At 38.1% G+C, this 13,041-nt stretch overlaps 1 protein-coding gene across 1 annotated transcript; it reads right to left on the bottom strand.

Annotated features, from left to right (window-relative positions):
• Window positions 1-7,763: 7,763 nt before the first annotated feature.
• On the bottom strand, window positions 7,764-10,815 carry LOC120076382 (oligopeptide transporter 6-like). Its single transcript, XM_039030193.1, has 6 exons — window positions 10,255-10,815; window positions 10,053-10,150; window positions 9,384-9,953; window positions 8,910-9,168; window positions 8,635-8,817; window positions 7,764-8,531 (listed from the first exon to the last, which is right to left on the bottom strand). The coding sequence occupies exons 1-6, from the start codon at window positions 10,738-10,740 to the stop codon at window positions 7,923-7,925; spliced, it is 2,205 nt and encodes a 734-aa protein (XP_038886121.1). The 5' UTR covers window positions 10,741-10,815; the 3' UTR covers window positions 7,764-7,922.
• Window positions 10,816-13,041: the final 2,226 nt, after the last annotated feature.

Raw genomic sequence — 13,041 nt, 5'->3', positions numbered from 1 at the left:
CCAAATAATATTCTTAAAAAAATTTCTATATTTAATAATTAATTATTTACATTTTACTACTTAGTAGTTAGTACTATTTGCTATTAGGTAAAAGTTATATTTAGTTATAAATCATTATAATTATAAATAGCAATTTTTTAATATAAATTAAATTAATTATCAAAAGTATTCATTTTTCTTCTTTATCAATCATGTTTAGTTTTCTCTCTTAATTTGTGATAGTAATTCAGAATTGAGGATGCCATTTCACATTTAATACTTATGGTTATGGAATAGAGGTATTAAAAATAAAATATTGATATGATTTGATTTGACAACGTATAAATATTAAAAATAAAATATTTAGTTTCTTTTTAAATACTAAATCGGTCGGGTCGGGTCTAACCGATCGACTTTCACATCAGTTCAAAAAACATAAATCGACACTAACCGAAGTTTGTCAATTTCCGATCGTCCGACTTGATTTCGGCCGGTTTGAGTCGATTGGATCGATTTTTCGATCTACCATACTCACTCCTACACATAAGAGGTAAACTATATTTAATGGAAAGTGCGTTACTTTTACCGAAGTTAAAAGAATAGAAAGTAAATATAGCCTATTAACTTTCTTTCAAAAATTAAATATATGTAATATGCCAATATTAAATGATCTCTTATAAATTAAAAAATGAATTTAGGCAAAATAAGAATTAGAAAAGGAGCAAAATGAGAAATAAAGTGTTGGATAGTTAGTTGAATAGTAACTTCATAATTATTATATATTCATGCATATAAAAAAAAACCACCCAATTTTAGTATTTGTTTAATTTTTTTTCATACACTTTTAAGTTTTTGTCTATTTTAGTCTATAAATATTAAAAATATTCTCTTTAGTCTCTTTATACTTTTAATTTTGATATATTTTAATCTCTAGTCCATGTTTACAAAATCTTGACATAGATTTTATACACAATGAAAATCCCCAGTTATAAAGTTATAATGCCATGTTAAAAAGTTTTAGTGAATATATTGCAGGTTGAAATTGCGATTGAAATGTGAGACAAAAATGAATCAAAATACTTAATTCTTGGTTTTTGAAAATATGTAGACAAAAAAATATGTGATGATATTACAACATTTGAAATGGATAAAAGCTAAACGTGTCAAAATAACAAAAGAAACAAACGACGGTTAAAATCACAATGACTAAATTAGACCAATCCAAAAATAACATAAACTAAAATAGTTTTTCTTTTAGGTAAGGAGAGTGGATACTAATTACCGTTGAGCTAAGCTATGAATTAAACCTTTCTATGACTAATTTTTTTTAACAATATAAATAAGGACACCTTTGCTAATTTTCCTATAAATTATTTTATAGCCTAATTTTACCATCATAAAATTCTTTGGGCCCAGGAAGCCTATGGTATTTCAACCAAATAGCAGGCCCATTCTTCAGGCCCAAAAGGCCCATGACTTCAGCGATTTCTAGCATTAACTCATGTTCAATTCCTAGGGTTTGCCCATTTTATTTTCTTAGTCTCCAATCTTGGAATCAGAATACGAAAAATTGACAAAAATGACTTATTTGGAGTATGATTTTGTATTTCTGACCTATTTTTGAAAGACAAATTTTTTTAATCCCTTGATGATGAAAATGATGTAAGCATGAAAAATATTGATTGTACAATTACTCTTATGCTTCTTACTAAATTCTCACTTTTAACTTCAACAACCATCCTACCAAATTAATTCACAAAAAATTCTCCACCTCAAAAATTTATTCAAAAAAATTATTTTATCCAAAAATAATTGACAAAAAATTATTTTTCACATTTCAACACTAAAAATTCCTCCACCAAATTTAATTTATTTACAACCCCACAAAAAGTTCTCTTCACCAAATTATTTCCAGAATGATATTTTATATATAAAAAATGAAAAATAGTTAGACAATCGTATAGCAATATGAAGAAAAGTTATACGAATATTCACCGAAACTGAGCAATTATTGGGATTGGGTAGGGGGAGGGCACCTGGTAGAGAGGGGGCGCGCGGAGAGGGGGCGGGTATTGGGACTAAACGATCGCTTAGTACCATCGCCTAGTACTAAACGATCGCTTAGCTATGATCGGTGGGAACTAAACGATACGTTGAGTTTTCTAAACGATGACACTATACGATCGTTTAGCTGCGATGCACGCGATGTCATGAAGTGCTACGCGATAGCGCTGAGCGATCGTTTAGATGTAGAGCTAAGCGATCGTGGCATGGGAACTAAACGATACATTGGATTTTCTAAACGATGGCACTACACGATCGTTTAGCTGCGGCGTGCGCTAAGTGATGCGATGAAGTGCTGCGCGATAGTCTAGTGTTTGCTGTAGCTAAAATGAAAAAAATCCCGTTAATTAAAAAAAGTTCCATCGTTTAAAAAATCCAAAGTATCGTTTAGTTCCCACGCCCCAATTGCTTAACTCTACATCTAAACGATCGCTCAGTTCTATCGCGTAGTGTAACGGTCATGCCTGTCCAGGGCTTGTTGCCCATGGCCGCTGCCCAATCCAACCCCCTTCTAGCATATTTTCATGTCCTGTATTGTATTAGTTTAGTTAGCTTGCTTTCTTTACATTTTCATTGTAAGTGACCACTCGCCCTTTTGCATATGCAAGGGCGCCAGTTGGCTTTTTGTTCAGAATGCACTATATGGGGTAAGACTAACCATCATTTCCTCATACTCGGAGTAGTACTCTATAAAGCCGTTGTTGTTGCTTATTGCTTTCTAGTCTACTACAATCTTTCTTTCTTTATTCACACTCACAAATCTTCTTACGAAAACCTTTTCTCCAAACCCGTTTTCTAAAACCGTTTTCCCTAAAACGGGGTGGAGGTTGCAAGAGGCACTCGGTGTGCCATCGGCAGTCCGTAATCGAGTTGGCTGGCTTGTTCGTGAGTGGGAACAAGTGCCGCACAATCGCTAAGAGAAGCTTCCGAAAGAGCGATTGTGACAGTTGGTATCAGAGCCAAGTTGGCTTATAGAGGGAAGATCAGTGATCATGTCAGCGACGAAGAACCTGAACAAGTCCCATGTGGACAGATTGGTAGAGATGGAAGAACAAATGCTCTACCTGAGAGAGGTCCAGATAATGTTCGTTTCCTTGAGACTCGGCTACAAGAAGTTGCCGAGAAAGCCGATGGAATTGATGCGGTGGTAGGCCGCCTAGACGGATTACCCGTCAGAGAATTGATGATGAGGGTAGAGACCCACGAGACCAAAACAGTACGGTCCGGCAACTTTGAACGAGGCGATAGCTCCTCGGGTTCTGTTGCCCACATAGAGGAGCGTGTCGAAGAGCTGGAACAGCTCCCAAAAAGCAATACTTCAGATGGTAACCGACCTATCTGAAGACTTTTGATCGGCCCTGGATGTCGTCAGAGCCGAGATAGCGGATGTGAGTTGCGAGGGTGAATCTCACCATCCGAGCGGTAGGGAACCAAGCCCCACCTGGGGCGCCGCAGTGGCAGTAAGCCGAATAAAAATCCCAGAACCGAAGCCTTCTGTGGTGCGAGAAGCGAAACCCTGGAAAATTTTTATCTTCGACCTTGAGCAATACTTCAAGGCGACGAACACAGTGACTGAAAGTCGAAAGTCACAATAGCAACGATGCATCTAATTTGAAGATGCAAAACTGTGGTGGAGATCACGATTTACAGACATACAGGAAGGACGTTGCACTATTGATACTTGGGATAGATTGAAACAAGAACTTCGTTCGCAGTTCTTCCTGAAAATGTTGAGATCTTAGCTCGACGAAAACTCAGAGAGCTAAACCAAACAAGTAACATCAGGGACTACGTAAAACAGTTTGCAGGACTCATGTTGGACATACGAGATATGTTCCGAAAAAAGACAAGGTCTTTTGCTTTTGTGAGGGGCTGAAACCGTGGGCGAAAGCAAAACTATATGAACAGAGAGTACAGAATCTCCCCTCTGCCTATGCGCAGCTGAACGACTATACACGACCTTAGCACTGACTCACAAGATGTGAGGAAGCAATCACTACCTCAAATGAGGAAAACAGAAACAGCCGTTCCAGTCCTCCCAGGCCTGGGGGAGGAGACAAGAACACAGGGGGGGACCGTAAATCTCCCAACCAGATCAGGAAACAACTGGCGGGGGCCGCCACAATAGCATAACAATTACAATCGCCCCCTGTCTTGTTTCATATGTAGGGGCCACACAGGCGCGTGAATGTCCAAATCAAACTGCGTTCAATGCTTTTCAAGCCACATTAGCCTCTACCTCCGGAGACGAGGCCGAACTAGAGAGACGGTAACCGAGCCAGCGGCAGAAATTGAGAATCCCAGGATGGGGGCATTGAAATTCCTGTCTGCACTCCAAGAAGAATATGGGAAAGGCGACGGAGCCACTAGAGAAAGGTCTCATGTATGTGGACGCTTGGGTCAACCAAAGATCGGCCAAAACCACTATGGTTGACTCTGGGCTACCCATAACTTCATGGCGGAAACGGAAGCTCGCGCGCTGAACTTGAATTGGGAAAGAGATGCAGGAAAGATGAAGCTGTGAATTCCGCAGCCTTACCGATTTCGGGGATAGCGAAGAGAACTCCGGTAAAGTTAGGAGACTGGAGGGCTCGTCGACTCGTGATTGTCAAGATGGATGATTTTGATGTGGTACTGGGATGGAATTCCTACTTGAACATAAAGTCATACCAGTGGCCCCTCGCCAAGTGCTTAGTCATTACCGGATCTACACCGACCGTAGTCAAGCCAGTATCAAGCGGCCAAATGGAGTGAGAATTGATCTCAGCCCTCCAATTGAAGAGGGGCCGGCCCACGACGAACCCACGTTCATGACCATCCTAGTAGAATCGGTTGAGTCCACTGAAGAGGAGATCCCCCAAGACGATCTATTTGTCTTGGAAGAATATCGGGACGTCAGGCCGAAAAGCTTGCCCAAGTCCTACCCCACGAGGGGGTTTGACCATGAGGTTGAGTTATTGCCAGGGGCAAAGCCGCCTGCCAGGAAGGCATATCAGATGGCCCCGCCCGAATTGGCTGAGCGTCGGAAACAGTCAGACGAGTTGTTAGGTATGGCTCAGCTTAGCTTCAATAGCCAGCAGAGTTCCGCGATCGGAAAGGCGGCCTCGAAGTGTGCGACAGACAGCCACTCAGGCCACACTTGGTGGACCACCTTATGCAGGCAAAAGTCCTCAGACACATAATTTCACTAAAGAGTGGAGCAAAAACCCCTGAGATAAGTCGCGCCTACCTAGAAAGAGCATCGGAGAGTGAAGAAATGGGCTGGTAAGAAGCAGAGGGCCCTTGAGTTTCAAGCTGGGGACAAGGTCCTGATCAAGTTACGACCGGACAGTTTCGGTTCCGAGGCCAGAGAGACCAACGGCTAGTAAGAAAATATGAAGGTCCAGTGGAGGTAATTGAGAAGGTCGAGAGAACCTCATATAGGGTTCAGTACCCTCATGGATGAAGATTCATCCTGTCATCGGTGTGAACCTCCTGAAGCCCTATCATCCCGAACCCGAGGATGGACAGCGGAACATGCTAAGGCGCCCATCAAGTCACGATGAAGAGTTTTGCTGAGAAAGAAGTTGCACAAATCTTGGGTAAACGTACGCGCCGTAGTGGAAGACCCAGACGAGAACTGAAGAGTTTTAGTGAAATGGAAGGATCTCCCCGACGAAGAGATCAGTTGGGAGCGCGGGCCGAAGACTTGAAGAATGCAGCTCCGGCCCATCGCAGGTTTTGAACAAGGTCGGTTGGACGGGACGTCAACCAATTAAGTGGGGGAGAATGTAACGGTCATGCTTGTCCAGGCCTGTTGCCCATGGCCGCATGCCCAAATCCAACCCCCTTCTAGCATATTTTCATGTCCTGTATTGTATTAGTTTAGTTAGCTTGCTTTCTTTACATTTTCATTGTAAGTGACCACTCGCCCTTTTGCATATGCAAGGGCGCCAGTTGGCTTTTTGTTCAGAATGCACTATATGGGGATAAGACTAACCATCATTTCCTCATTACCCGGAGTAGTACTCTATAAAGCCGTTGTTGTTGCTTATTGCTTTCTAGTCTACTACAATCTTTCTTTCTTTATTCACACTCACAAATCTTCTTACGAAAACCTTTTCTCCAAACCCGTTTTCTAAAACCGTTTTCCCTAAAACGGGGTGGAGGTTGCAAGAGGCACTCGGTGTGCCAATCGGCAGTCCGTAATCGAGTTGGCTGGCTTGTTCGTGAGTGGGAACAAGTGCCGCACAATCGCTAAGAGAAGCTTCCGAAGAGCGATTGTGACATGTAGCACTTCATCGCATTGCTTAGTGCGTGTTGTAGCTAAACGATCGTGTAGTCGCCATCGTTTAGAAAATCCAACGTATTGTTTTAGTTCCCACGCCACGATCGCTTAGCTTTACATCTAAACGATCGCTCAATTCTATCGCGTAGCACTTCAACGTATCGCTTAGTGCGCGTCGTAGCTAAAATATCGTGTAGTGTCATCGTTTAGAAAATCCAACGTATCGTTTAGTTCCATCGATCATAGCTAAGCGATCGTTTAAGTACTAGGCGATGGTACTAAGCAATCGTTTAGTTCCAATACCTGCCCCCTCTCTGCGCGCCCCCTCTCTACCCAGTCCCTCCCCCTACCCAGTCCAATACCCGACCGGGCCGAGATCGGGTGCCACCTACTCCTACTTGATTTTGCCCCCTTCCCCCTCGTCCTTTCCTATCTTTCCCACCCATACCCGGTCGAAATACACTTACGACCAGGCCAGTCTACCACCGGGCACAATCCCTCTTCCCCAAATCTATCCCCAAGAAATCTCAAACTTGCCCACCCAGTCACATACCCGGTCACAATGTTATGAAGCCCGACCGGGTAAGACCGATTTTCGAAAACACATTTTAGGCTCAAACTTATTCAGAAAATGTCGAACATGATGTTTTTAGGAAAAAAAAATAACATTGAACATAGATCTAACATAGATTTCAAATATTCACACAAGAACACGTAACATAAACTAACACATTGAGTGAAACAAAATAAAAATTCATACCTTAGTTGAAAAATCCCAATGATCTTTAATGAAAAGGAGAATGACATGGAAATGTAGAATGGGAAGAGTGAAATGGAGTGAGATTGAGGACTTTTGAAATGGAGAAGAGTGAAAATGGAAAAGAAATGTGAGGGTTTGGAGGGTTTGAGTGAGTTTTGAAATGTGAAGGGTATTAGGGTAATTTTCATTCATTTTCAAAATTGTGGGGGTCAAAAAAACATATTTTTTAAAAATGGTCCAAAAATCAAAATCAAAACTTGAAAAATGTAATTTTTGTCAATTGTCCTCAGAATACCCATCCATTTAGCTTCCTTTCCATGAGTCAATCTACTCAACATAATTCCATTCCTCCACCAAACGGCGACAAAGCAAAGGCGGAGGAGACAACTCAAATTCCGGATCTCTTAGAAGAGTCGTAACTTAAGGTTTGTTTGGTAAGCAACTCAGATTCGGTTTATGTTCTCAAATTCATATACTAATATACATTTGGTAGCCAGTCTCCGAAAACTGTTTTCAAATTCTCGAAACAACATTTTATGGTTTGAGTATAGATATTGAATTTGAAAATTTAAATGGAGAATGATATCAAAAAAGAAAAAAACATAAACAAATATACCATTTCTCATAAATTCAATTATTCTTGTTAAGTTAATCAGTAATAGTTTATATTAGATTTCTTCACATCCATAAGGATTAATTTATATTAGATTCATTATGTTGTGCAACTTAATTTGCTGAAATTATAGGTGGTCTACATTTCAATAATTCTTAAAGTTGTTCTGTACTGAAGAAAGGAGGGGAGAGAGTAATCTAACAAGAAAAGAAAAGTTTGCTAAGCTATGAAAGATGAGATCAGAAAACAGGGCAGCCATCAACGATAACTCCTCTGGCAGAAGGGCAAGAGGCCAAGGGGCATCCATCAGTATTGTTTCCCCACCAGTCAATGCCCTTCGATCCCAATGTAAGAAAGATGAGTATTGTCATGAAGGCAGTTCCAGCATCCAACCCTCCGGATAGGATATAGTTATAACGCTTCCACCACTCCGTCTTGTATCTGAAAAGGAAGTATCCGAATACGAAACCACAGATCAGCCAACTCGTGAAGTTTACCGCGCTAGCTGGAGGCATCATTGATGTAGCACCCAACAGAACTGGCATGTGGATAAGGCTAATCCATCTGTGCTTGGGGAACATCTTGTGTGCAATCCATACAAGCAAAGGGGCCATCGCTCCACCAACAAAGAACCAATTTACCGCTCCATATTCTCCAAGGTCTCCGAAGATTCTACGAGGCCCAACGAGCCCCCATATTACAGAAGCATCAAAGAACACTCGATCCATTGGGCAAGTCCAGGGGCTGTTTTCTGGTAGCAGGTTGGTATCGCACAAATCTTGAATCGATTCCATCAGCCACCAAGCAGTTCCAATGTATACGAACACTGCTATGATTGTCCCTACAACCTGCAATATAGTTTATTTCATATGAGCAACTTCACACACTTGGATACTGTATTTGATGGTATTCTATGTATATGATTTGAAACCAAGATTATAGAAAAGTCACCTGGGCCATGAACATTGTCCTAGGTGGAATCTTCATGTAGTGACCAAGTTTAAAGTCGGACACAAATGTTAGAGCTTGTGTCATGCTGATATATCCATACACTTTGAAACACATGTTGGCAACCGGGCGTTCGGGATATGCATAACCAATGATGTATTCTGTAATAATGTTCAAACCAGGTGCCTGAAAACAAGAAAGATATTTAGAAGCTTTCTAGAAAGGAACTCTTAGAATTGGGGGCATTTTGTAGTTATGATTGAAGTTCTATGGCTCACCTGGTTTGTGGTGGCAGCAATGATGCCAATGGGAAGTGTGAAGAAGAAGGCAATGAAGCAAGCTAAGAGTACACCCCACCAAGGCAATTGAAGTGAGGCATTGTAATATTGACAAGCAAAAATAGAGAGACCAATGTTCAACACAAGGATGACGATGAACCACCATGTTGGTACTTTTTTATAAGCTCGCATAAGCTTTGTATGTATATCGATCTTTCTCTTCCCACCAAATGCACTTTTGCTCTGGTTCCATAATTCCCTACATGTAAAATAGAACATCAATCAATTAGATATGGTTTTGCGTTTCCTAGGGTCCCGTTTAGTAACCATTTGATTTTTTTATTTTTGTTTTTGAAAATTAAGCCTATTTCGAGTAGTGTCTATAGGCTCAATTTTTAAAAACAAAAACAAAAAACAAAATGGTTACCAAATGGAGCCTAGATTTTCAAATTTAAAGTTTTGTCGAGAAGTTACCTTCCATTGAAGAGGAGAACATGCACAACTGTAGCAGAAAGTGTAGCAAATCCAAGACCATAAGTCATTGCAAAGAAGGTACTGAGATTTAAAGGCCCAGTCGTAGTGTAAACACCTCGATCAAGATGAAAATTAGAATTGACTATGCTTGAAATATTGTACTTCAAACCATTAGCCATGAAAAGGCTGCTTGAATATATGGGAAACTTCTTGGCCCCATAGACATTAAACCAATAAGTGAGAGGTGTCATGACATACATCACGAGAACAAACCCCACAGCAACATTGGCAGTGGCAAACCAAGGACTAGCCAGGGGACTTCCAAGGTAAGATGAAATTGTCGACCAATCTATGCCAAATGCGCCAAGTCCAAGACCCTTCATGCCAGAACCCATTTGATGAAGCAAAAGAGACTTGGAGTTAAACCAACAGAGCCAAGAGAAAGAGGTAAGCATCATGAAAAGATGGCCAGGAACAACATAGTAAGCAAAGCTGCAAATCATGGCCAAGATGAAGAATTGTGTAAGAGTAGTGCTTTGTTTTGGTCTCTTTTCCTTCTCATGTAGAGCCCTACAAATTTCAAAAGTCCACTCAATTGGAAAACTTATATGAATGCAAATAATGAGAGCTCCATTATTTCGTATGAAGTATTAGATAATAAGATATCACCTGAACAATGAGACTTGAACCAAATTAGATGGCCACCACATCTCCCCTGGCTCAACCAAATATTTCCTAAAAATTCCAGCCCAGCCAAATCCAAGAATCTACAAAAAAGAAACAATTCAAATCTTGAATCTAGAGAAACAATAACAAATTCATAAACAAAGATTAACAAACAATTATTTGAAAAGTGGATGAAGATATGAACCTGAGTAGTGAGCATAATTAACAAAGCAGGAAGGAAAGTAAGTTGTCTCTTGTAGAGCAGCTTAACAGCAGTCAAAATATGAGTAGCATAAACAGAGCCAGCACCAGAATTGGCAAAAATGGTAATCAGAACATGCTCCTTTATATTGAAGGGTCCAGGATTCATAGTGAACTGGAATCGTGTGCCTTGGAAAAAGTGTCTAGTCGGAAGCGTCTTGGCCATCAAATGACCAAGCGGCACGACAGCAATTTGCGCAGCAATCGAAGATACCGACAGTGGGTTGGATCTGTACCAGAAGAATTGGTTTACAAACGAGAGAATGACACAAGCCGCAATCCCCAGAACCCACATTCTGAATGTGAGAACCGGCAAGTTGGGGTCATCGGTTTTCGGCACTGTAATATCCACCTGCTTCACCGGGCACTCATCGTCGACAGTCACCGCCACAAGATCCCCACTCTGAATCTCGGATACGCTAGTCGACATAGTAATCAATCAAACAGATTTGCTATGTCGTGGAGTGAATTCACTTTTTATACATGGGGAATGCAACACAATCTGTACAGTAAAACTAAGGAAACTTAATGAATGTGGCTCTTCAATGAAACATATAACTCATTCCTAAACAAGTCATGATTCTGTTTCAAATTTCAATCAATGTTGAATATTAAGCATAATTCATTGATGACAGTTTACTTCTTAAGAAAAATATTGGAAATGGTACAAACCATTTGGTCAACATCGTCTTAACCAGGAAATTCTAGCCTACTTAACTCTGTTGCCACTCAAGCATTCACAGAATGGGGTTTGTGCTACTTTAATTTCCTTCTAAATTACTCAATACTTTGCCTTATTTGAATTATCAATTTTGGAAGTGACAACAATATTATGATATTGTATGGCAGATTCTCACTCCAACTCCAATTTTAGCTTTGATATCTCAAAATAAAAACTTTTATTAATTTATTGTTTTACAGCAAAAGTGTTGTTTTAATCTTAGACCTATTGAAATCATAGTTCATAGTTACGTCATTTTATAGTTTAAATAATGTATTTGACACAAATTAGATTAAACTTATAGTTTAAGTTATCTAAAGTAATAAATATACATGTCTAGATTTATATAATAATAATCGAGAGGTTATCATATCAAAAAAAAAAAAAAAAAATCAATTAAAAGAATGGGCATTCTATTTTGAAAAAAGAAAAAAAAATAGAAGATGAAAAAAATCAAACAAAAGTTTAAAGGGGAAAATGAATGGAAAAAAAAAAATGAAAGGAATGTGAAAAGAAAAAAAAGATTGAAAAAATAAAATGGAAAAATCAGATTTATTTTAAGGATAATTACAATTGGTAGCATTTTTATGAATAATAAACAAATGTATAACATCATTTAAAAAAATTGTAAATATAGCAAAGTCTGACCTGCTGATAGACTATTTAAATTTGATAATATTTATAATTTTTTTCGATTATGTTATATCTACTAATACTTTGGATATAATGTCTATATTTGTAACTGTCCATTTTTTTAAAGGAAAAGCTTAAAATAGTCTTTTGGCTTATGACTATCTTCCCTTACCCACCCTCGCTGGCGACGATAGGAACCAGCCGACCACCATGCGACGATAGTCAAACCGACGACCGAGCGGTGTTTTCAACTGTGGCGGGCAGCGGGTGAAGTGAAGAGGAAAAAAAAAAAGAAAATAAAAGAAGGAAAAGAAGATTAAAAAAAAAAAAAAAAAGAAGAAGAAGAAGAATGGGATACAAACCTCAGTGTGTGGAGCTTGAAAATAAAGTGTGAAAAATAAGTTGAAGGCTTAGAACCTTTATATTGAAAATGCTAATCCTATTTAATTGAGTATATATATTTTTTAATTTAACCTTACTTCAATTTCGATTAGGATTGTTAATCGGAATAAGTTAACACTAATTTGAATTAATTTAGAAAATATATATTTAATTGTTTGTAGGATAGTTACTCAAATTATTGAGATTTCATATGATATTACCAAAAAAGATTCTAATTAAGTATTAATGCCATTGAACTATTATTAGAAAAATGGGTATAAAATTAATAATAAAAAAATTATCAAAGTACTCATTTTAAATATGTACATCAATGTTAATACTAATTAGGTTAAAAATCACTTTTAGTTAAACTTTTGTAAGAATAACAATTTAATCTCTAAAATTTAGCTATTTAGTCTCTAAATTTTCAATTTTGTAACAATTTAGTCTTTAAATTTTACTATATAAAAATTTAGTCATTATACTTTAGAATGTGTAACAATTTAGTCCTTATTATAAAAATGAATGTTAAGATTTAATGAGATTTTTTATAAAAATAAATTGATAAACTAATTAGAGACTCAAAAATTTTATAAATACAAAGTCTACATTATAAAATAATAAAAATTGACGTCAAATGTTGATAATTTTATTAATGTTAGGGACTAAATTGTTATATATTTGAAAGTATGTGGGCTAAATTGTTACATATTTGAAAGTATGTGGGTTAAATTGTTACATAATAAAGTTCATGGACTAAATTGTTACAAAACCGAAAGCTTAGGGATTAAATCGTTACAAATCAAAGTTTAGAGACTAAATTGTTATTTTCATAAAAGTTTGGGGACCAAAAATGTTTTTAAACCTATAACTTAAATCTTATTTTGGTACCCGAACTTTGAACAACATACTATTTTGTCCTTAAAATTTTAAAATGTTCGTTTTAGTCATTGAACTTTGAATATTGTTTTATTTTGGTTCCTAAATTTTTAAAAT

This window comes from Benincasa hispida, chromosome 4, assembly GCF_009727055.1.
Source record: "Benincasa hispida cultivar B227 chromosome 4, ASM972705v1, whole genome shotgun sequence".
Taxonomy (NCBI): Eukaryota; Viridiplantae; Streptophyta; class Magnoliopsida; order Cucurbitales; family Cucurbitaceae; genus Benincasa; species Benincasa hispida.
The sequence above is the reverse complement of the archived record's forward strand: the minus strand, read 5'-3'. Positions and strand labels throughout refer to the sequence as shown.

Bases quoted from the DNA above. Each gene is read 5' to 3' on its own strand.
- LOC120076382 (XM_039030193.1), bottom strand. From the start codon at position 10,740: ATGTCGACTAGCGTATCCGAGATTCAGAGTGGGGATCTTGTGGCGGTG. The intron at 9,954-10,052 runs GTGATATCTTAT...TGAAATTTGTAG, and splicing joins GTTCAAGTCTCATTGTTCAG to GGCTCTACATGAGAAGGAAA. The intron at 8,818-8,909 runs GTGAGCCATAGA...TCTTGTTTTCAG, and splicing joins TTGCTGCCACCACAAACCAG to GCACCTGGTTTGAACATTAT.